The sequence below is a fragment of the Giraffa tippelskirchi genome, chromosome 13, assembly GCF_054371585.1.
Source record: "Giraffa tippelskirchi isolate mGirTip1 chromosome 13, T2T-mGirTip1v1.2.pri, whole genome shotgun sequence".
In the NCBI taxonomy this organism is placed as follows: Eukaryota; Metazoa; Chordata; class Mammalia; order Artiodactyla; family Giraffidae; genus Giraffa; species Giraffa tippelskirchi.
In genome coordinates, this window is record NC_137287.1 from 30,573,722 (window position 1) to 30,599,200 (window position 25,479).

The window sequence follows — 25,479 nt, forward strand, 5'->3', positions numbered from 1 at the left end:
TATACAGCTGACTCCCTTTGCTGTTCACCAGAAGCTATCACAACACTGTCAGTTGGTTCTACTCTAACATACAATAAAAAGTTGAAAAAATTAAGTAGTACATCTCAGACCGAAAAATCAGAAATCACTGGTCACAATTCTGCCCCTGAAGCAAAACTTCCTTCACGGTGATCTTCTCTCTGCCCCAGAGGTAGGATTTCCATGAAGGAGCTGCCCCTCCAGCCCCAGAACTGGATACCTGTTCTCTTCTTCTAGTTCGTCTTTCCTGTTCATCATGGCCACGATGGCTTGTCGCAGTTCACCTAAGGGAAGAAAGCCAAGTCCAAATTAACCAGCAGATCCCGCCTGCTACACCGCCCCTCACCGGTCTGGATTATGTGCTATTTAGGGCCACTTGTCTAGACGAGTTCCCTTTTCCCTTTCAAAAATAATTCCTATACAGTCTAGGAGACCCAGTGGGCTCAGTCAATCACTCTTATTAGCCACACAAAATCCAAAGGCAGGGCAGGATGAGAATAAATGTAGAGGCGTTTCCTTGGTGAACATAACCAGCCGCTAAGGAAGTTACAGACTGGTGATTTCTGAGTGCTTTTCCAAGTCCCTGCTACCGGACGGCGTCTACTTTGAACGCTGATATATTCCCAGTTAGAGTCAGTTATCAACCACAGGTCAGAGAGCAGATCTCAAGGCAACTGACTTGATGCTCCTGCATGTTCAGTCATGTCCGACTCTTTGCAACCCCGTGGACTATAGCTCACCAGGCTCCTCTGTCCATGGGATTCTCCAGGCAAGTACACTGGAGTGGGTTGCCATTTCTTCCTCCAGAGGATCTTTCTGATCCAGGGGATCTTCCTGACCCAGGGGTCGAACCCACATCTCCTGCATCTCCTGCATTGGCAAGCGGATTCTTTACCACTGAACCACGTGGGAAGCCCCACTGCCTCCATACTGACACAGACATACTCAAGGTTACTAAGAGATCTGGTATTCCTGCGCTGATTCCCATATACTGTGAAGGGGGACAGGGGCCCCTCCAATACACAGTTCATAATTACTTGCAGGAGCAGCTCTCCTGACATCTTCAATATGGGAAGGCAATTCAGTGGTAGAGAATCACACCTTTAAATTCAATAAGCATCCAAGTTTTCCATCTACATCAAGCTTACCTGTTGTCACAGTCCACCCACGGAGGACTGTGTACCATAACACTCAGATCTCAAGCCCAAGAACTTGTGAATTTCCCCTGGAAAGCCAGTTTTATTTTTTTCCTCCTAACCAACCCTCTTGGAACTGGCTACAAAGAAACTCACAGCCAAAGTCACACATCCAGAGAGACCCTTTGGCCATGTGGCCACCACAACATGCCCCAACCCTCCCTCTGACCACCAAACTGTCTTTCCACCTGGGGCCAATTTACATATAACCCATCTCGCTCTATTTTTTAATCTGTTTCAATATGCTGCTTTCAAGTCTTCTTTTGGAAAGAAGTATGGTTTGTTGGTATTCTCTTTTTAGCTAAAATTCAAACCCTTCTACTTGTCAAGCTCTGTTCAAAGCCCACACTGGTGTTATCTCGTCTACTCCTTTACACACACCTAAGAAACACTACCCCACGTTGTTGGGGTACAAATGGATTGGGAAGGAGGAGGAAATGGGGGAGGGCGAGGACAAGATAAATAGGTGGTCCCTCTGTCCCCTTATACCCAGGGTGCCTAGGCAGAAAGAGGCCCAAAGACACTGAGGCAAGAAATGCGTCCCAGGACCCACGCTGTCCACAGGCGGCCACAGAGGGGGCGGAAGCCCACCATCCAGGTCTCAGAGGAAGGAAGGGAAGGATGAGGAATCACGAGAGCTCCTGCTCAGCCTCTGGGTCAAAAAATAGGCCCTCCCCTGTCTTTTCTGGCCCAGAACAGCCACGTGAGCATCACAAGGACACAGCTAGGAGGTCGAGGCCCCGGCTTCCCCATCACACCTGTAACAGTGTGAAACCTGTGAGTCCCATGGTGAGAAACCAGGCCACCTAAGGCGCTGGTGAGGGTCTGAGGGGTCCCTCTCCTGGGGTCAACCAAGGTGTTGCCAAGGAAGATTTGCAATTCACTGGGTCGATGCAAACTTACTGAGCACCTACAAGGTCCAAGAGCTGCTCTTGGCGCTGTGGGTAAAGAGGGAACAGAGAAGACCAAAATCTCTGCCTGCAGGAGGCAGGCCCCCTCCCTAGGAGGGGAGACACACCAATCAGCACGGAACAGATGGGACAACGAGACATGCTGGGAGGAAAGCCAGGTGGGGTGCAGAGACAGGTGGTGGGGAGGGCTGTACTGTGAAGGCCTCTCTGGGGGCCCCAGGGGAGAGAGGGAGCCAGTGTGCTGCTGGATGGAGGGAAACATTCCATGTGGCACAAGGCACATGCAAAGGCCCTGGGGCAGGCGTGAGTTGGGTCACACAAGGAAGGCAAGGTGAGCAAGGAAGGGTCACGTGGTCTGGCCCTCAGGGAGCTTGGAGACTTGAGGATTTGATGACAACTCCAGCGCCCATCAGGCAAGGGCCCCGTGTACACAGTCTTGCTGGTGCCACAGAATGACTCTCCAGGAAGTGGTCTCCCAGGCCCTTCTACAAGCCTTTAGCCAGGCTCAGAGAGAAGAGGTAAAGTCACAGCTGGCGTCCAAATTTGTACAATTCCAACCTCTGCATTTGACCCCAATAACTAGTGGTAATCACCACCACTCACTTGCAGCAATTAAGAACTACTATTTCAGCAAAATATCACAGTGATATTAAGGCAGAAGAACTAACCTGAGATGTCATGAAATAAGCTGTGCAAACATGCACCTTTCCACGTCAGAGCCAGGATGGAAGCCAAGGCATCCTACCAGCAGGAGAGGAGACCCCAGCCCCACGGGACGTGGTATGCTGGGTCCAGAACCAGGGCCGCTGATGCTGGGAAAGACGGAAGGCAAAAGGAGAAGAGGGCAGCAGAGGATGACATGTTTGGACAATATCTCCAAGTCAATGGACGTGAACTTGGGCAAACTTTGGAAGATAGTGAGGGACTAGGAGGCCTGGCGTGCTGCAGTCCATGGGGTCACAGAGTCGGACGCGACTGAGCAACTGAACATCAACAACACAAGCATCTACTGAGCACCTGCCTGCTGGCTACAAGGCCCCTTCTCAAGGAGAGAGCCAGGCTCCCGACTTACCTAAGGGAGGAGTGGCCTTAACAGAGTATTTCTTAATGGAGGACAAGCACACACAAAGTCACATGTGCCCACTAGGAGACAGAGTCTATTTGACTTTGCATGCTGAACACGACCAGGTAATGAGGACTCTGGCTCTCAGCCTTGAACCAGGGTCTCAGCCTCTCTGAGCCTTTCTCTTGGGGGTGAACAGCACCCACCTTCCCACCTCTCTGGAGTGCTATAACCTTCAGAGGAGAAACCAGGCAAGGCGGTGCTGAGTAAAGACACTGCCTCTCGCAAGCAGCAGCAGAGAATACTAACGCTTTAGAAGAACTTGACATGACACTAGATTTCACACTTTTATGGTAACTGAAAACACTGGCAAATCTGTAAAGATAAAAACAAGCTGGTAATCTAATTCCATGACACCATAGCCATGGGGGGAAAAAAATCAAGACTTAATACATCACTGAAGACCAGCTGGGTGATATCTCTTTGGCTCTTATCTTCAAGAAACCCAGAGCAGGGGGCAAGGCTGCAGCCAGGTGCTGGAGACCCAGGCTTGGGAAGCTGCTCCTTCACTCCAAGACTTGTGTGACATCTGAGTCTTCTTATGAGGACTTCTGGAGGTCTCAACTGCCCCATGCATCTTATAGAAGCAAAGGACTGGATATGTTGTTGTTTATCGTTGCAACATGAGGTTAGAAGAAGTGATATCTTTTATTTTTTCTTCACAGACTATTTTATAAAGCAGTTTTAGGTTCACAGCAAAATGAAGAGGAAGGTACGTAGGTTCCCCCATCTACCAGCAGCCCCTGCTCACGCACAGCCTCCCTCATTACCAACACCCACCAGCAGAGCCGGACGTTTGTTACAAATGATGAACCCACACTGACACATCACAATCACCACTGTTACATCAGGCTTCACCCGTGGGGTTGCATGTTCCCTGCGTCTGGAAATCTGTACGGCGACATGAATCCACCGTGACAGTATCATCACAGTTTCACTGCTCTAAACATCCTCTGTGCTCCGCCCGCTCATCTCCCTCCCCACCAAGCCCTGCTGAAATCTCCTCTTAATCAAAGGGATCACACCAGCCTTCTGATCCGCAGTGTCACGTGCCTGCCTCATTTACAGTAAAGAGCCACGTGCCCTGGACATAAGCGGGACGAGAGCTCAGCAGGGCACACATGCCTGGTGCAGACACACCCACGGCCAAGGCGCCTGGCACCCTGGACCCAGCAGGGCAGGAACCTCGAGTTCTGGGGCCCTTGGTCCCTCGGCTGTGCCAAGCTTCTCCTAGAGGGAGCGGCTCACCACCCACAGGCACAATCCTTATGCTGAGATGCTGGTGTCCCACCCCCGCCTGGTGTCACCAACCTCTTTACCCGGCCTCACCTGCGGACCATGATCCGCTTGGGCCAGCAGCCTGAGCCAGCCTCCCTGAGGGACGCCCTCCAGTGATGGGGCTGCACTGTTTTGTCCCTCCCCCCAAATGCGAGCGCCTCTCCCTGAATAAGACGCAAGCCCAACGGCGTGAGAACACTTCACCCAAGATCTCCCTCCTCATGGATGTTAAAGGCCATGTCCGATCACAATGTCGTCGCATACCAGGTCTCTGGAACTGACCCCTCTGGCTGGCCTGAAGCTTGACACCCAGTGAAGAGCATCTCCCCACTCCCTCCTGCCCCAGCCCTGGCAACCACCTTTCCACTCTCTGCATCTCAGAGTTCGACCACTAGATTCCTCATATAAGTGGAATTACGTGGTGTTTGTCCTTCTGGATCCAGCTTATCTTACTTAACATTATGTCCTCCAGGTTCATCCATGTTGTCACCTGTGGTAGGAATGCCTTCCTTTTTAAGGCTGAATAACATTCCAACACATTGTTGTTTCATGGATTTCCTCATGTTCACCACCACCCCCCAATCCTGATCTGATGAAACTCATCTATTCAGGCCAGGATGAAAAAGACACCTCAACCAAGAAGCCCACCATGATTCCCCTACCCCGCAGCAAGCTGCAGAGTGTGCAACAGCTAACTGCCTCTGTCTCTCGCAATCACCTCACAACTTCTTTAAGGTACACAGCATAACATGCATCTGGGGTCCCCAGAGCTCTCACATGCCAGGCGCTCGTGCATGTGTGTGCATGCTCAGCCACTCGGTCATGTCTGACTCTCTGCGACCCCCTGGACTATAGCCCACCAGGCTCCTCTGTCCATCGGATTGCCCAGGCAAGAATACTGGAGTGGGTTGCCATTTCCTTCTCCAGGGGATCTTCCCAATCTAGGGATTAAACCCGTATCTCCTGCATTGGCAGGTGCATTCTTTACCGCAGAGCCATCTGAGAGGCCCACCAGGCATTTGGTCAAGGTTTATGGAAATTAAGTGATGCAGAGAGATGATTTCTACCTGAGCAAAATTCTGAAATGGAGAACAAAGGTACCAGCTGTCAGGTGGCGGGCACGCCTTCGTCTAGTGACACATGGGCTGAAGCCTTGTTTCATTTCTCACCTGATGAGGACACTCAGAAACACAGAGCAGGGACCCATGTGAAACAAGTCAAGCTGCCTGCAGGGCCCCAAGTCACCTGCCAAACCCTCTCTAAGGACAAAGACTGTGGATACTGTCCTGAGCAGGTCCAAGAGCTAGAGAGAGATAAAGGGCTTCAGCGGAGACCTGCCGAGGGCAAGAAGGTCAGGTAGAGGGGGCAGTGGTTCCAATAGCTTCCATTCCAACAACAGGAGCAGGACCCAGGGAAGGTTGCTACCACCAGGCCCTGGAGCTAGGGAGATCTGTGTTCAAGCCCCAGCTCAGCCATCAAACTGCTGGGTAACCTGGTACGTGAAATACGAAAGAGGAATTCCCTGAAGGATGTAAGAGTAAATTAAAGCTCCCTGGGGGTGTCTGCAAAGCAGCAAATGCAAGGAGGTGGTTCAGGGTCCTGGCTTTCAGAGCATGATCTCTAGAGTCAGGTCCTAGGTTCAAATTCTGCCTCTGTAGCTGGGTAACCTTGGGCAAGTCACCCACCCTCTCTGAGCACTGATTCCTTTGTCTATAAATGGGATCTTTTCGGTCACTACCTCACACAAGCATTATAACAACTCAACGCCCAGCACAGAGAAAGCATTCAGTAAACGTTACTGATAACCATAAATGAGTGCCTGTCCCTTCCACAGCAGGGACAGAAAGACGGGGACAAGGTAGCAGTGACTGCCCAAGCATGGCTGGATTCGGCTGGGCACATTTTCAGGAGTCACAGGGTTTACTGAGTTCCTGTGGACCTCAACCTTGGGAAATGAAAAGGAATTCTTTTAAAGTGGTCTATGCCTTAGGGCAGCAGACTAGATAATAGAATTTTATGAGCCATCAAACCAGCTCAGCAAGGGCAACGTGGGAAATCAGGCCGGAAGAGTGAGATGTCAGTTAGGGGACTGCAGAAGTAAGGTCGGGGGTCTGGGCTTTTAGCACGGCATGTCCAGGCGGCTCAGTGGTAAAGAATCCACCTGCCAATGTAGGAGATGCGGGTTCGATCCCTGGATCGGGAAGATCCCCTGGAGCAGGAAATGGCAACCCACTTCAGTATTCTCACCTGGGAAATCCCAGGGTCAGAGGAGCCTGACGGGCTACTGTCCATGGGGTTGCAAAGAGTCAGACATGACTTAGCAACTGAACAAAAACAGTGTGGGGATCCCGAATACTGCCACTCAGAATTATGCAGCTGAAAAGTGTACAGTCTGTGGGGAAAAGAAAATTGGAGAAGGAAGGGTTTCCCAGGAGGATCTAGAAAACATGAATGCCCTCTGGGCAAAGAACAGCCATGACTAGCTGCAATGAGACATCTTGACCACAAGTGCACTTTGCAGGGGCCACAACTGGTCCACACGGAAGCCACAGAAGCAGGAGGATGAGCATCGCTGCTGAGCCACAACTTCCTCCCATCATAACCCTTCCCTCCCTGGTCCCGCATGCTGTGTACCCCCAGACACAGGTCCTATGTCGGCACCAACATCTAAATGACAGAGGACACAAACACAGGTCCAGCAGGACTCTGGCACCGTGAATCTCTCAAAAAAGATTGTGCCCTTAGTCTTGCCTAAATTACCGTAACAGAGCACTCCTGGTGACGGTGAAAAAGGTAACAGCCTGAGAGCAGGCATCCCCCCTCCAGAAAAAAAAAAAAATCACTCTTCTGACAGACTTCAACTTCATATGGGCATCCCAGGTGGCACAGTGGTAAAGAACCCACCTGACAATGCAGGAGATACAAGAGACCCGGGTTCAATCCCTGGGTCAGGAAGATCCCCCGGAGAAAGAAATGGCAACCCACTCCAGTATTCTTGCCTGGGAAACATCATGGACAGAGGAGCCTGGTGGGGTACAGTCTATGGGGTCACAAAGAGTCAGACACAACTAAGCAAATGAGCATATACACACACAACTTTATATGCATTCACTTTGCTGACTTTTCTGGGATGGGTAACGCCAAGGGGTTGATTTCCCCACATCATGTAAACAATCTACTTTCTCCAAGCTCAGGAACACGCATCGGCAGAAGTGCTGCCTAGCTTGTCATTTTCTCTCCTCTCCAGGCACCCGCATCCCATGATTTGTTTAGTCTCTATCATGGTGATTCCTTTCGTCTTCATTACCTGCCACCGCACGTGTTTCGAGGGACAGCAGCACAGTCTTTCTGCAGCCTCTGCAGAGCCCGGCTGAGTCAGGGGCTCTCTCTCCTAAGGCTGGAGGGCAAAGAATAATCTATCAAGAAACTGGTTTCATGCTTGGCTTCGGAGAACTGAACAGCAAATCCAGTCAAAAACACAGGGAGAACGTTAACCACGGGAAATCAGTCTGGGTTAAACAGCATTTGGAATCACTGTGGAAAGGATAGCTGTTTAGTCGCTCAGTCATGTCTGACTCTTTGCGACCCCATGGACTGTAGCCCACCAGGCTCCTCTGTCCCTGCAATTGTCCAGGCAGGAATACAGGAGTGGGTTGCCATTTCCTTCTCCAGGGCACCTTCCCGACCCAGAGATCAAACCTGCGTCTCCTGTATTGGCAGGCGAACTCTTTAACCGCTGAGTCACCTGGAAAGCAAAAAGGATGAATTGGTCCATAAATGTTGCCGGGGAAGGGAACCATTTTGGGAGCAAGAAACAAGACTTAAATCTCTGTTGCTACTACATATCAATATAAAGTTCAGAAAGAGTAATTTAAATACGTGAAATGCAGCAATAAAAACAGTATAAATATGGAAACATTTACGCCACCTTGCAGCAACAGCGGCCCATCTCAGTATGCAAGCAAAGAACAAGTCAATTAAGGAAATGATAGTTTTGTTTCTTTAACTTTTGTACCTTGAAGGCCAATCTGACAGAAAACTGGTCCATTGTGGAAACTAAGCTCAAGGCAGCGAACAGGCAGAGCAGGTTTTCTAATCAAGCCCCAGATCCCACCAGTCTCCTGGGCCCCTTCTCCCTCTCCATTTCCGCAGCTGGAAACGGCCAGTTGCTGTCCGTTCTCAAACTGTCTGTCCTGCGGTCAGGCCATGGCGGTAGAACTGAGCTATAGGGATGCAGTCTGCAAGGCCGCACAGCCTAAACCATTGACCATCAGGCCTTTACAGAAAAGATGAAGAGAAGCTCCCAGGAGCTCCTGCCCCCACTCCCCACCACAGCCTTCTCCTACGCGGGCCCTCTGCAGCTAGTGTGCAACCTGCCAGACACGGCATCGATGGTGGGGCCCAATGGCTGGAACTGTTCACAGACTGCTCATAGGTGCAACACAGCCGGGACCCACTGCTGTCTTAGACACTGCGGATCCCTCTTGCCTCTTCACCGGTCCCCTTGGCTTCACCTCCGTCCCTGTGGCGGGCCCGGCTCAGCCTCCTGCCCTACATCATCATCTACCTACGACGGTTCCCTGGAGGTGAGCCAGCCGAGGGCCTGGGCCACACACGGGCTTGGAGCTCTGGGCATCCGCAGGCTGAAGGCAGTGCTGAGACCCAGGGTGGCTGGCCGACTCTGATAGACTTCCGAAAGTTCGGGATGGGCCACCGTCTCCGATCAGGGATACAGGAGGATGGGAGCAGAGGCGCCTGGCCTGAGCGCCAACAGTTCTAAATTGTTCCACCAGGAACTGCCTGCTGAGAGCTTAGCCGAGGACAGAGCGCTGGGCCCAGCTAGTCGCCAGGTGCAGGGACCCCGCCAGGGACACGTGAGATGCAAGCCCCAGACAGAAGCCCAAAGAGAAAAGCCAATAAAGCCCCTCAGGGAGGGGCAAGACCACTCAATGCAGAGAGAAGGCTGAGTTTTGGCCAAGTGGCTGGCATCAGAGATATCACGCGTGCCCTGCAGCCTGACAATGGGACAAAGCCACAGGGGAACCCAGACTCTGAGCAGAATCCCTGATGAGCTGGTGAACTCACCATTGGCCAGCCTGGTCTCTGGCCGTACTAATACTGCCAAGACAGCTCTCTGGGATCGGCCGGCAGAGACTGAGCAGCTCCAGGAATGAGGCAGGCAGGCAGGAACCCAGCAGCCAGGCTGCCGGGAGCCCCCATAGCCTCCCCCTGCTGTTCTCACCTGAGAGGTTCTGAGTTCCAGCCCAACAAGCCAAGGAGAGCTCGCGGCCCTTACTCTCCCTAAGCCCCACCGCACCTGGTACATTCTCACCTCCATGAACGCTCCACCCAGCAGGACTGACCCGTCCTTCTGCAGGCGTGGCTGGCAGAGCCCCGCCCCCGAGCCTGTGAGGCCCCTGAGAGCACGGACCCCGGGCCCAGCACCCACGAGACTGTGGGAGCGAATCCAAGGCCGGATGAATAAGCGGGTCATTAATCATGAGTGAGTGACTGACTGACGCCCACTGCTAGAATCTGCCCCTCACCTCCTGGAACCCAGCACGGGATGGGCCAGGCAGGAATGTCAAGCACGTTTAATAAGTTCAAGGCCTCACTTAGAGGAACTACCTACCAGCTCACGGCTGCAATTTCCTGCCCCAGTGACAGGGATTCAGACTCACTTTTTCCCAATAGGTGGCTCATGAATGGATACACATAGGAAGGAAGAGATGGATTCTTATATATTGTGACCACGACCTAGAACTGGGCGAGCCTGCAAAACCACTCCCCCGCCCCTGTCGACACACAAAACCCCCGACTTGAAACAGTTGAGCAGAGCAGGCGCCAGCCACCAGCGGCCAAGCAGCCGAATGGAAAAGACACTACCGGGAATGCTCCACTCACACAGTGAGGGTGGGCGTCACAGGCTGCTTGAACAGTGACTTTAAGGGAGGGGAAGCGAGCCTTCCCACCTCCAGCCAACAAAGGCCTTCCAGGAGGGAAACTGTCCTGAGATCAACTGATCTTTAATTCCCTTTTCAAGATTAAAGGGAGAAAACTGGATGGCTGTAGCTAGACATCTGGGTGTGTGCACACACGTGCAAGCGTACGCACGCACTCGCTCCCATATACATAGATCTGGGTAATAATTCTTTGGCTTTACATAGCATCTTTTTTCAAAGACCTCAAAGAGCCTTTACAAACACTCCCCTGGGGCCCGTACGTGGTGATATTTAAAGAGAGGGCTCCTGAGGGCATATGCACAGAAATAAACAGTGAGTGCTCTTCTGTGGATATATACTTAACCTACGCTGCCATTCTCCAAACTTGAAACTGCTTTTTATATCTTTTTCTGACTACCCACTCCCGTTCCTTTTATCTCTAAAAGAAAGGATGAACTATATTGAGCTCCAAAACATAACTTTTTAAATCGATCTCAGGCCCATTCGAGCTCTTTGTTCTGTTTCTCCTTCCTGCCTCCCCTTTTCCCCTGCCCACCCAAAGTTTCCGCTTTGCAGTTTGTTATGATGAAAAAATTAAAATGCCTCAGGATATGTTCCCAGTGTTCAGATGGCCGGTGGCTGCTATGCGTTGTTTCCTGTATACCCAGCAAGGCGAAAAGCACTTGAAATACACAATCTCACTGAATTCTCACCACCTCCCTGAGAAGCAAAGTGTACTACGCCCGTTATGTGAATGAGGAAACGGAGGCCCAGAGAAGGGAAGGGTCTTGCCCCAGGCCACACCACCAGAAGGTGGCGGGGCAAGGACCCAGCCTGGTTAGGTCCCCTGGGAAGCCGTCCCTGAACTGAGCTGGCAGCAGCACCAGGCCTCGCCATCCCCTAGGACGGAGCGCACACCCTTCAAGACTCAACCAGCTCCCAGCGTACAGCCTCCAGCAACTCTCCCAGCCTTCCTTTGCCCTCCCCAGGAAAATCAGGAATCTGATGAAATTCTGTCCCCTAAGCCCTTACCCCACCCCCACTTTAAAACGTTTCTACACAATCTGGAAATGAGAAGAAAAGGTTTGAGGAATCCATGCAAACAGAATGAAAACTACAAGGAAATCACAAAAGAAACGTATCTTTCAATGTCTTGATAAAGTTCAATAACTTGATAAAGTTTCAATATCTTGATAAATTTTTGTGAACTTCTCCATATGTGTGATGGTGGGTTTTCTCACTGGTGTGTGTGCACTCTCACACACACAAGTGCAGGCACACACACACGCGCATACACATACTGTTTCTTTACAGTGACTTGGAAAGCAAGTTGTTTAGGCAGGGGTCCCCAAAGTAGACACAGACAGACCAAAAAGTAATAGCAGTGGAGGCTATAAGGGGCTCGGGGGGAAGCAGGGACCTTGGGTAGCGGGCAGACATGCTCAGCCAGGTGCCAGCCCTGCCTCCAGCCCACTGTCCCCCATGGGGACACAGCCCGGCTGGAAGAAACCAACATCCACATTCTTACACAAATCTGATTTTATGTATCTTATCTGTATGTATCTTTATGTTCTTACACAAATCTGATTTTAAATGCTGTTAACAAAGATTTTTTCCAGGCTGGGCCAACAGACGACAGCTCTGGGACCCCACTTTGAGACCCCCATTCCGGAAGTTTGAGTTCCCGACCCATCATTTTGAAAATGTCAAGATGAGTAGCAAGCAGCGCACGGCCATTTCTGAAAAGTCAGCCTTCCGTTCCACGTCAAAGAATGTCAGAAGTGTAGAGTCTGAGGGGGCGCTAATGGAGGCAGAGATCGCCAGGAGACTGAGAGAATGGGCAGGGGCTGCACATAATCCGCCTCCAAAAGCAATTCCTCAAGAACCTCCGAGTGATTCACTTGGGGACCAAAAAGCGTCCAGGCACGCCTGCCCCCATCAGAAAGGCCCAGAAAAGACAGCACCTGAGAACACGAAATTGTCAGAAGGTCAGAAAGAGTAAAGGGGGAGGAGCGGATCTCCTTGATTGAATAATTTCATGCTTTTCAAAATCTTTTTCTATATCAAGGAGTCAAAAGTCCTACATTCATTCTCTGAAAATTAAAAAAAAAGAAAAAACACAGCTCTGGTACATCATTTAGCTTTAAGGAGGTATTCGCCAAAAGAACTAAAATCAGAAAACTAAAGAGAAATTGCTCTTTGAGACCCCAGGCTGAAGATGACTCAGCATGGCAGAAAGGGCAGCAGTTATCATTCAAAAGCTCCTACTGTGGGCCAGGTGTCATCCAGAGAGCTTCACAGACGTTACCTCAAACACTCCTCCCAACAAGCACAGGCCACCACTGTTCCTATTTTTCAGGTGCACAAACCAAGGCCTGGAGAGGTCGAACAATCTGCTCAGTGACACACAGCTAGGAAGCTGGGGCGTCTGCCAGGCCTAGAGCCTGCTCTTCACCATTCAGCTGCAGAGCCAGCTGGGTGGGGCACCTCTGTCCTTGGTCCTGAACAAGCACAATTGGTTTCTCTGGGGAAATCTGCAGAAGTTCCCCCTTGGGGGAAAGGGAGCTGATACCTGTACCCCAAATTCAGACAATCCCTGTTAACTATTCCAGCCTTGCCCCATCCATGGCACCGTGAGTGTTAACAGGGACAGAGCATCCCCCAGAGAAGACATGGGGTTTCAGGGTGATGGGAAGACCTGAAAGGGAAAAGTCGATGGACAGGAGAAGACAGGGCCTCAGGGTCTAGTACCCCTCTGCGTGTGGCAATTTTTCATCCACTACCAACCTTGAAGCATGGGTCTGACCTTGGCTGTACTAAAGGAACCAAGTTTCTTATTTCATAGAACTGGTGGTGTCAGCCCCCTGCTTTATAGGTGGAAAAACCAAGATGGGAAATGACTTTCCTAACAGCTGCTAAGGGACCCAGGCCATGTGCCAGACACTAGGTGAAACTGTTCGTAAATCGTCTCCTTAAGCCCTCCAAACAGCCCCACAAAGCAGGTGCTTGAATCAAATCTATTTGTATAAATAAAAAAAACAGACACAGATATTAGAATAAAAGATATTTGACACCATGACCACCCCCTAATCATACCTACCACTCTACACTCTTCCCCCAGCCCCACGGTGGGGTAGAAAGAGGAGGCTAGGGCCCCATGCCACCCTGTATTTTACCACTCCCCACCCCCGCCCCCCCAAATAATCAACATTCTCAAGGTTTTCATTAAAGAACCAAGCCTCAGTGGGTTTGGGCAGAGTCAGCTTGGCCAGAGGTCACAGACATGCGCCTCCTCATCACCCCATTTTCAGCCCTCAGGAGGAGCCCTGGAGACCACCTGAGTCTGGGGGTCTAGGCAGCCTCAATGCCACAGGCATCCTGAATGCTTCTGGTCTGGGGCAACCACATTCCCATTCTTAAGTCAGTTTGAGCTGGTTTCTGCCACCTTTGACCAAAGCAATCACCCCTCACTTGCTGCACCTGGGAACCCACAGGAGGTGTCCCTGGCCACCATGCCACACATGCGGCCAGCAAGCTGGGAGACAGAGGACAAGAAAATAGCATAAGCAGAGATGCGCCATGTGATGACAAGGAACAGATAAGGATCCCAGGTCCACGGTCGGTCCAGCCGCAAGCTGGCAGGATGCGTTTGGCACATCACACACACTTTGGGTCTGAGACGTTCGGTCTGTAAAATGAGGAGATTAGACGAGTTGACCCTATGGAACCCTCCTGGCTCCGAGATTCTGGGATCATCAGCGAGAATTGAGCCTTCCTGCATGTTTCTGGCTCCTGCAAGCAAACGGGGAGCACCGAGCTTCCCCCACCGTCTGTTCCACCCGCTGGCTGCCTGCGCTTGGCTGGGCTGCTAACTGCAACCAGCAGAAACAGGCCTCTGACCTGTTTAAGGCCCCCAGGTCCGCCCAGGGCGCAGTAACATCAGCCCCCACTGAGACCGGGCTCCCACACAGCATGGTGGTGGGGTTAACTGACAGGCAGGAAGACTAACTGCAGGTGAAATGTGCGTAAATAATTGGGACATCCACGGCAGAGCTTCCGTCTGCCCTCAGGCAGTGGCACCATGCGTGTGGGCAATTGTCAAACAGACCCACGCACATAATGTGCAATTAACTAGAAGCACACAGCTATCGAGAGGGCTCAGGTAGACCTCACGCCAGACGCAGTCACGCTGACTCTACGCTGCCCTGCTCCACGCTTGGACGCTTTGAGGTCTGCTGCACAGAACAGGAACTCCCTGTGGCCAAGGTGGAGTGGGTTCCAGTCCCAGCTCTGCCACCAACCTCCTGTGCAGCCGTGCGCGTGTCGCTCACCATCTCTGAACCTGCCTCCCCCACCTCTGAAATGGACGTGATGGCAGCTCATCCACCTCCAAAGTTACAGAGGGGGAGGGAGCACGCGGAGCTCGGTCAGTGAAAGGTGAGCTGATGTCTGGCTGAGCCCCTGAAGCCGCCTCCTCAGTCATGAGCGAGAGGGAAGGGAGGCAGAACGATGCTCCCAAGTCTCACAGTGAGGCCCGGAAAGGCAGAGTGATCACCTCAAGACACAGCAGGACATGAGTGGCTGAGAAACGACGCACGTGCTGGACTCTCCCGATGCCGAGGCCACCACGCTGTCTCTGGGCGTCCCACGTCCTCCACTGCTGCCCAGTGCCACACACACTCTCCGAGCACCCTGGGGGCTCAGGAGCAGAGGTGACCTTTAACCTTGGACAAGATATGAGTCCCACCCATGTCAAGCTGCCCTCAGTGCAGGTCCTGTGCGTGCTCAGCCACTCAGTCATGTCCAATTCTTTGTGATCCTGGACTGTAGCCCGCCAGGCTCCTCTGTCCATGGGATTGTCCAGGCAAGAATACTGGAGTGGGCTGCCATTTCCAGGAATCGAACCTGCATCTCCTGCATTGGCAGGCAAATTCTTTACCACTGAACTATCTGGGGAAGCCCTCAGTGCAGGTAAGGAGACGCATAAGCTCAGAGCCACCCCACCGGAGGAGGAATATCGCTGGGGACTGACCCAGCAGGGCCTTTCACAGTCAGGATTTAACACTTCACTCCAACGACACCTTGAAAACCCAGCTCAGCTGTCCTTTCCCGAAGGAGGCATTCTGGACTCCATCAAATGAAGTTAATTCCTCTCCTTGGGGTGCCCTAGGGCCTCAGCCTTACCTTTCACAACCTCCCCTGCCACATGGAGAGTTCTGTGTGAGCAGGAATGAGCCTGTCACCTCAGACTTTCCCTCCACCCAAAGCCTGGCGCTTTGCCTGCAGGTAGAGGGACCATGTGGCTCAGGTCTCTGCTTGCAGGGTCAGGTGGGCTCGTGGAAAGGTTTCTATTTTCCTGGTAAAGGGAAGAAACAGCAGGGGCTACCCCGTCTCCCTTGCTTCCTGCTTGACAACGGGTATTGTCGCCAGAACAGGAGCAACCATTTTGCAAACATGAAGCAACCAAAACTGGGATGAAAACTAACCACCAAAGAGGTTGGGGCAAGAAACCACCTGAATCCTTGGCAGCACCGAGCTGCTGAATCAGGCCAGCAACACCTCCCCTCCCATTTCACATTCTAGAGGAAAATAAATGCCTGCTTAAGCCGCTGTCCATGGGTTTTCAATTACTTGCAGCTGAGAGCATTCCTCACTGACTTCTCGCCTCCACACAGCACCCTGCTCAGGCCCACCTGGACCTGAACAATGACGTGGACCCTCTTTGTCCCTGAAGGCCTCCCTGGGACCACCCTACACGGAGTCCAGACCCCACTCTGAGCCGAGTTACCTGTCATCCCCAAGCCTCAGCATCCCCAGCTGCCACAGTGGGGTCACACTACCCACACCGTGGGTTGGCCCTGGAGAGTCTACAAGATAAAATACTTGACAGGGTGCGACAACCTCTCGCACACCATCGGTCCTCACAGACCTCCCTGGAGGCAGCGCAGCCAAAAAAACACAGCCCAGCCTGGTGGTCAGGTGAGCTTACGCACCTGGCTCTGTCAGGTACCTGCTGTTTTACCTCAGGCAAATGAATTAACCTCTCTGAACCCATTTCCTCACCTGCAAAATGGGGAACTCAAACTTACCTCCTTTGGCTGTTGTGGGGATTAGCCAAGGTTGGAGAGAAAGCACCAGGCACAGGGAGGAGCAGGAAAGCTGGTCTCCCCCCTCCCTCCTATCCCCGCTCAGGGCAGAACCTCCTCACAGTGTAACCCAGCGGGGACCCTATAGGGCCTTCCCAGACAACCAACCCCCCCCGCTGCCCCACCCCACGTGTCCTCTGTCTGCCTCCTGCTTGCAGAAAAACTTAAGCCTCCCAGGCCTTCTCTGATAATCAGAGAAGTGGGAAAAAAAAAAATGCAGGGGGAAAAAAGGAAAACAGTCAAGCAAGACAATATAATAAGTTTAGCGATTAAACAAAAGTCAAGGACCTTTAGTTCCTCCTCAGGGGCCAGAGATAATATTCTGAGCCAAATCTCATGAACTGTTTTGCACAGACCAAAACCCCTACCAGATGGAAGACGTTAACTGTGTGATGACCACAGCCCACAAGCCCGTAGACCCCAGGCTGGTTGGAAACAGAAGGCTCACGCTGACTCCTGATGACCTCACCGCCAACCAATCAGAAGAACAGCCATGAGCTGGTCACCTACCCCACAACCCCCCTCTCTCAGGCTGAAAGTCACCATCAGGCCTTCTGAGCACTGCCTGCCTGGTCTCCTTGCTTGTCCCTGCAATAAACGCAGCATTTTCCTTCACCATAACCTGATGTCAGTAGAAAGGCTTGACTGCTCACAGACGAGCGGACCCAAGTTTGGTTCGGTACCAACAGGAAACCCCTCAAAGGAAGCCAACACGGCCACCTTGGCTGTATTAGCAAAGCCAAGTCTGTGCGGCCAAGTCTCTCTCAGCCCCCTTCCCCAGCCCGGGCCAAGGTCTGGAAGGAAAAGCGCTGCCCCAGGTAAACAGGCTGAAAACCTCCTTCCAGCAGAAATGAATCCTGGCCCCTGGAGACTTAAAAAGCCACAGAGGGCAGGCCCTCCAGCTTTCGGATGGTGCAGCCGGGCTCGGAACTCGTACCTGGAGGCGGAGGGAGGAATGACTGTGTTCTCCAGGTGCTCCTGGGGGTGAGAGTTACCACTCCTGGGCTGCATCAACTCCTCCCAGCGAGACGCTAAACTCCCAGCGAAACCCAAAGGAGGGAGGAAAGATAGGAGGCAGAGGCCAAAGAGAGCCAGCAGCGGGCTTCCTGATGGGAACACAGAACAAGAGCCCAGACGCTGGAAGGAGCAGCGGGCAGGCACCCCTAATCCCACCTGCAGGGCGCCCCTCGAGAGGAAAGAGGAGCCCCCAAGGTCACACGGCGGGGGCCACACAGAGAACCAGGCTCGGCCTGAGCCCATAGCAGGCACCGTTCTCGCTCAGGCCCCAGTTCACCTTTCACCTGCCCAGGCCTCTCCTGACACCACAGGCGGGAGGGGGATGGAGGGGCAAAAAACCCCAGCCACTGGGGCGCAGGAGTCCCTCTCAGAGCTTCCAACCACCAGCAGGGGGGAAATCCTCACCAACTGACACCTGGGAGGGTAAAGGAAGTGGGAAGCTCGTGAGGGGGCGTGGTGGCCAGGAGGCTGTGTGGCCAGGTGAGGCTGCGGCAGAAAAAGGTGAAATTGGAGGTGATGAAGTAAGGGGCCTCAGCTGAGCGGGGTGGGGTGGTGCAGAGGAGAGCTTCCAAGCAGAAGGAAGGGTCTGCCTGGCACCCCGAAGGGCCGTGTAGCGGGACAGAGAGCAACGTGGCGGGGGTAGGGAGAAAGGCCACGCAGGTGTTAAAGGCCATGACAGGAATTTGCTTTTGCCCCAAGTGCAGAAAAAGGTCACTGAGGGGATCCAGGGTGGGGGGAGGAGGGGGGTGGGGGTGGACGTCCCCCTTCCCATCCGCCCAGGCAAACCGCTGTCCCCTCAAGAGGACGAGCGTGCTGTGGGCGATGCTTCAGCATCTCTTTCCAAGCATCCCTACACACGTTCCAATTACTAAAACCCTGGGGAGAATGCTCTTTTCTATTCATAACCAGGTTTACTCTCCCAGGCTGCCAGCCTGTCTTCCAGGGGCTCGGGCCCTGTGTCTAACAGGCCTGGAGGGAAGTGACGGTGGGCCGGTGCTAAGCCTTGTGGAAACCAGGGAGTTAAGCCGTCCAGCCCGCACAGCCGCCCCCTCACCGGGATGCCCTCCCGTCCTCTCTTCATCCTCATGGTGGGGCTCAGCGGGCCGGGGTGGGGGGCACCCTGGAAGCCTCTGGGCTCCTCACAGCTTACGGTCTAAGGCATCTGTGTAAAACCCACTCATCTGGAGACAAGAAGAAAACCTATGCCAAGTTCCACCTTGGGAGCTAGAAAATTAGCCTTTAATCAGACAAGTACACAGGCACCACGGTGGGCGGCAAGAGATATTAAATTGGGAAGGGCGGGCTGCTGAACCCCGTGAGGGCTGGGCCTGACTGAGCAGAAGTAAACAAATAACAACGTGTCCACCTCTCTCCTGCCTTGGCAACCCTGTCGGAGGGACGAACGTCCCTGTCGGAGGGACGAATGTCCCTGAGCAGAGACATGGCAAGAGAGTCACCTGAGACAGACGAGCAGAGGCTGAGAAACGGCCCACCAGCTCGGAGCCCGAGGCCAACTCCAGCTCACCACGCACCGCCCCGGCCTCACCTCCAATGCTGACACCTGTAAACTCCACACTCACTGTGCCCTGTGAGGAAAGCGGGGAAGAGAGTTCACCGCATTTTAAAGACGAGGCAACTGGAAGCTAGAGAGGTTAATGCTGGGTTCTGTACGGATTTTCGTGTCTTTCTCACCAGAGCTTTCTAGAGCTGGTGCTGGCTTCTGAGCTGGACAGCTTCCTTCCACCGTGTCCATTCTGTGTTCAGCCGGCGCAGCCCCACGATGTGAGGACAGGGCGCCACGCGCAGTCAGTTAGGACCAGTGCAGTAGTCAGGCCACCACGTGGTGTGGCGAACGGGGCAGAGGCCTCAGGGTTGAGCCTGGGTTCGAGTCCTTGCTCCAGCAAGCATCGGCTGTGTAACTCTGAGGAGCCGAACTGACCTCCCTGGTCCCCAGCAGTGGCCTCTGGGCACAGGGGTATGACCACCCAACTCACAGGGCTGCCAGGGGAACCGAGTGAGTTCAGGCCAGAAGAGCTACTGCCCACAGAGTGCCCACATACAACAGTAGGGGCCTCACAAGCCTGGACGCCTCTAACCCTCTCCTAAAAGAAGGAGAGAAGACTTCCCTCAGGGTCCAGTGGTTAAGAACTCGCCTTCCAATGCAGGGGACGTGGGTTCAAACTCTGGTTGGGGAACTAAGATCCCACGCCACAACTAGAGAGCCTGCGAGCTGCAACTAGAGAGAGCCCGTGTGCTGCAATGAAGACCCGAGGCAGCCAAAAGTTTAAAAATAAAATAAAATTTAAAAAGAAAAGACACTACACCTCCAAGACTCAAAGGGTTAAAAGGGCGAAGCCCGAGCCAGCTCTCCTGGGTCAGGTCTTCCTGCTTCCTTCCTGTTTCCAAAGAAGTCACCAAGCACATCTCCCCAGGGCCTGGCACAGCACTTTCCTTAAAGAGGCAACACAACGGGAAACCTGGCCCCGACAGCCAGGTGGCATTCTCCTCCAATCTTGCCCTGACCCCTTCCTCATCTCCATCGGTGCTTCTCAAAGAACGTCAGGGAAGTTAGGAAAAGTCAGCTTCCTCTGCCACCAGGAGGGCTTCTCGTGCCCCGAGATTGTCCAGGAAGAACCTCTCCTCCGATGCCAGGCCTGTCTGCCATCTCGGCTCAACTGGCATAATTATCCTCTTTGGGACTTCCAACAGCAATTGATACATTAACAGGAAATCTCTTTGGCTCAACACTGACCTTTCCCTTTTTCCTGTGCTTTTCTAGCAATTCTTAATACATATTTATGTCTCAATCTGGGGCTGTCGATCAATCCGTGGCCATAAAAAAAAAAAAGCCCATGGCCAAAGTCATGTCATAGCTTCACCAGTAAGTACCTCATTGTGTCATTGAAAACCAGCTCTGTAATCTCTCCAGGCTGCTGTTTTTCACACATAAGATGGACAAGAGAACAAATTCCACCAGGATCTTGGGGAAGGTGTGCGAGCACGCAGCTCAGGGCAGGGTCCTGCTGCAGGTGGGCAGTCCATGTGCTGACACCTACCGATCACCTATTAATCACCTTGATTCTGTACTGTTCACTCAAACAGCAGTGATGAATCACTTACAAAGGGCCAGGCACCAGGCACAACGCTGCCAACACACAGTAGAGGAAAGAAGAGACGACCCCTGAGCCAGCCCCCTGCCCTCCAGGAACTTGCAGACTTGCGGGGGCAGCTGCCAGGCTAACAGTGGGCAGGGAGCTGAGTGATGGAGGCCAGCAAAGACTGCAGAGGGCCCCAAAAGCTTGTGGGTGAAGAGGGCCAAGAAGCTCTTCCTCAGAGAAAAGACGCTTGCACAGAGGCTTGCAGTGAGTAGGGATCACCCCCAAATTGAGCAAGACCCTCACAACAGAGGAAACTGCTTCTGTCAGGAAGGGCACACTCAGCTCCCTGGGGGCCCCAGGATGGGGCTGGAAAGGAGCGTGATAATGGCCTTCTACAAGGATGCGGCAATGCAAACACGCCTGAGGACCGCAAAGGTTTGGGTTTATTCCACTGAGGTCAAATGTACTGGTTTATTGATGCTGTTTCTAACAGGAAAATCTGATGATGATTCAATGTCAGCAACTAATTTCTAAAAAGGTTTTCAACATTGCACAGCCCAAACAGAACCCCTCTGTGGACCGCCAGTGTGCCACCTACGGGTATAAGCAAAGGCAGGAAGTGAGGCGACCACACAGTAAGCGCCAGAGAAACACCAGCTGTTTATGTGCAGGTCAAGGACACAGGAGAGCGGGAGATGAGGTGGGAGCTGCTCACGGAAGGTCCCAGACTTGATCCCCAAGGATGGGCAACCACTGAAGGGATTTTCAAAAGTGCCACCACTTTTGAAAAGCGCTGGCCACGTGGATCTAACATAAGTGACAGCATCTCTCACCGCTCCAAACACGTGCAACAGCTCACATGAGAACTGGCAGAACCCAGATAAGGTCTGCAGCGGTGTCCTTTCTCTGATTCTAACAGTGTGCTATTGTTCTGTAGGATGGTATCAAGGGGAGCTTGGGGAATGGCACGTGGAAATTCTCTACTACAATTTATAAATTCTTATGAGGCTTAAAATCTTTCGAAACAGAAAGCTTTCTATATTATCTGTGCCTGCGCTCAGTCACTCAGTCGAGTCCCACTCTTCGCGACCCCATGGACAGTAGCCCTCCAGGCTCCTCTGTTCATGGGATTTTCTAGTGTCTGGCATTGGCAGGCAGATTCTTTACCACTGTGACTTGGGAAGCCCGTGTGTGTGTGTGTGTGTGTGTGTGTGTGTGTGCGTGCGTGCGTGTGTGTGCGTGTGTGTGTGTGCGCGCGCGCGCCTGGTCAGATTGATGGTGTTGTGCACAGCTGGTCACAGGACCATGTGGAATAAATACACTTTCCACCTTCCACAGCAGCTGGAGGTGACCCTCTAACTCCCTCCAGGTGAAGGGAGGTGGGTGGAAGTGAGGCTGAAAACTTGGGGTCCGCACCCTCAGGAGCAGGGACCGTGCCTCCTCTCAGGCAGAAATGTGCAGGCAGACAAGGGCAACGTCAACAGATGACAGAGTGACCAGATGAGAGGACATTGGGTCCCCAGCTGCTGTGTGGGGAGAAATCAAATCCTAGCCTGTCTAAACCAGTGTTACTCTGAGTCCTTGTTACAGAGCAACTTCCTGCCCCAGGCGCCGACAGATCCACCTCCCGACGCAGCGACTAATGCGTTGGCGGGGTGAGTGGTCCCATCCCTCAGCCCACGCCAGCCAGGAAGAGCAGAGGAGATTCACGGAGGCCGGGCCTCCCGGGTCCCTGATGGAAGCATCTCGCAGGAAGCTGAGATGATCTCGCTGCAGTGTCTCTGCCACCTCCCTCTCCTGATTCATATGGCGACGTCCGCTCAGTACCCGGGGAGGAGCTGCCTCAGTGAAGACGGATAATGGAGGCTGCCCTGCGGAACGCAGCTGCTCTGTCTCCTCCCACGCAGACCAAACGGCATTAAACATGTCCTGCCGGAGTCCCTCGGTCCCAACTTCTCCGCTCAGTCACCTGAACTTAACACCCACACAAAGAGAACTCGGCCAAACTCGCCTCTCCGGAGTGATCGCTCCACTTTGGGGAAACACAACAGGACCGGGCGATGAATCTGGGGGGCGGGGACAGGACTCTGCAAACACAGGTGGCAAATGTCACCATTTTTAGCCTATTGCTAACTTTGTTGTTGTTTAGTCGCTCAGTCGTGTCCAACTCTTTGTGACCCCATGGACTGTAGCCCACCAGGCTCCTCTGTCCATGGGATTTTCCACGCAAGATACTGGAGTGGGTTGCCACTTCCTGCTCCAGAGGATCTTCCCAACGCAGGGACTGAACCAGCATCTCTTGCGTCTCCTGCGTTGGCAGGCAGACTCTTACCCACTGAGCCACCAGGGATTGCTAACTTATTATCTGAAAAAAGACATCTGCTGTGTTAAATGATCAGTGCTACTCAGAAGAGGGGGGAAAAAAGAAAAATCTAATTTAGACTCAAGGGTCAAACTTCATCATAAACTAGTTAATGGACTTATTCCCAAAGACTTATTCCCAAAATACTCTTTTAACAATTTATTGACTCAGTTCAGTTCAGTCGCTCAGTCGTGTCTGACTCTTTGCAACCCCATGAATCGCAGCACGCCAGGCCTCCCTGTCCATCACCAACTCCCAGAGTTTACCCAAAATCACGTCCATCGAGTCGGTGATGCCATCCAGCCATCTCATCCTCTGTCGTCCCCTTCTCCTCCTGCCCCCAATCCTACCCAGCATCAGGGTCTTTTCCAATGAGTCAACGCTTCGCATGAGGTGGCCAAAGTATTGGAGTTCCAGCTTCAACATCAGTCCTTCCAATGAACACCCAGGACTGATCTCCTTTAGGATGGACTGGTTGGATCTCCTTGCAGTCCAAGGGACTCTCAAGAGTCTTCTCCAACACCACAGTTCAAAAGCATCAATTCTTCAGTGCTCAGCTTTCTTTATAGTCCAACTCTCACATCCATACATGACCACTGGAAAAACCATAGCCTTGACTAGACGGACCTTTGTTGGCAAAGCAATGTCTATGCTTTTTAATATGCTATCTAGGTTGGTTATAACTTTCCTTCCAAGGAGCAAGCGTCTTTTAATTTACTGACTAAAAACACATTAATACATCTTTTATTACCCGAATATTAATGATCAGAAACATTTCAGTATTCACTTATATAACAAGTCGCCAGCCACAGGCATTAGTTTCTGCAAAAATCCCCTGGTCAGTAATGTGTTACAATTGGATTCTTCATACAGCCTGGCTTCATACTGGGGTTAATTGTGGGTCTAACTGTGAAGACAATTGTTTGGTGTGTTTCTCACATTTTAAGGATGCAGGCTGACTTCCCAGAAACTCAGGGTAAGCCTCCATTCCTCCCTGGGCTGACTGACCAGGAACAAGGCACAAAGAAGCGGTGATAAAATCCAAGCAGGTTCAAGTTGGAGCCAGCCAGACACGCCTGCGGGAGTGGAACCAACCACATTCCCGGCAGACATGGGATGCAGTACTAGCCTTTGGCATCCTTTCTAGGTCCTTCTACTTGGCATCATCATTCCTTGGTACCTATCTCAGCAAGGCAAAGAAGACTCTGGCAATAAAGCCAAGGGTCACCAACTACTTTCATCAAAGACATTCACAGAAAAAGTTAAGAGATTTCCACAGCAATTGGTACATCACCTATTCTGGGCACTACAAAAATCATTCCTGGGACTTCCCTGGTGGTCCAGTGGTTAAGAATCCGCCTTCCAATGCATGGGACACAGGTTCAATTCCTGGCTGGGGAACTGAGATCCCACATGCCACAGGGCCACTAAGCCTGCACCACAACTACTGAGTCCTTTGTGTTCTGGAGCCTGAGCACCGCAACTAGACAAAGCCCACACGCCACAACGAAGACCCATTGGAGCCAAAACCAAAAATAACAACAGTGATAAATACAGTGCATGGAAATGATCCCAAACCCAGAGCTAATCCCAGAGTGACCATGGGTGAAGCCACTTGGCCAGGCAACTTGGGTGACAAGAACATTCCCAAGAGCACTGGCCTCAGAGATCTCGGAGGAGGGTGACGTTTGTGTCTGGAATCCAGTGAGAAGATTCTCCTGTCACCTAAGTGCCCACAAACATCAAGCGACAGCTTGATTTTCAAACAAAGCATCTAAGGGTCAGACGGTCCGGGACCAAGGGGTAGACACAGTTTCAAGGAGACCAGTTCTGAGTCGGAGCTGCCTCCTCTGCAGGGAGAGCCTGGCTCTCAAGACGAGGGTTTTCAATTCTAGGAAACGGAAGTGAGGGGAAGTTATTTTTCTCAAGTATATTTCTATCTTTTTACCAGTAAACGTTAGAAGGGCCCTAATCGCACAGTTAGGCCTCTAGGAATGAATGAATAAATTAATGATTACAAGAACACCGTGGAGAGATGATAAATGGAAAAACAAGGATGCATTAAAAAGACATCAAGGGACAGCTGTGACTAACTCAAGTCGCCAGTATAAAATGATTAAAATTAATTAGGGGTCAACTGTTCATTAGAGGGAGGAACACATTGAGAGAGAAACCAAAGATCCTGAAAGACAAAACCGGGGGGAAAGCTGCCTTAGGATGTCTCAATTAGATGAGAGAAAAACACAGAATAGCAAAGCCTTGAGAACAGAAGAGGCTGCCACCTTCAGCCCAGAAAAGGGCTCAAATCAGGACACACCACACCTCCTCATCCTAGCAGAAAGTGATAGAAAGCTACAAAGTGTTCAGTCAAGAAACGGTGGATCAACA

The 25,479-nt window shown here is 52.2% G+C and overlaps 1 protein-coding gene across 2 annotated transcripts in view; it reads right to left on the reverse strand.

Moving 5' to 3' along the window:
• SNX29 (sorting nexin 29) overlaps window positions 1–25,479 on the reverse strand; it is a 585,715-nt gene that overhangs the window by 449,665 nt on the left and 110,571 nt on the right. For both annotated transcript variants that reach the window (XM_081560361.1, XM_081560362.1), the window contains one exon: window positions 239–302. In XM_081560361.1, the coding sequence (XP_081416487.1) occupies window positions 239–302 (64 nt within the window). The remainder of the gene's footprint in view (window positions 1–238; window positions 303–25,479) is intronic.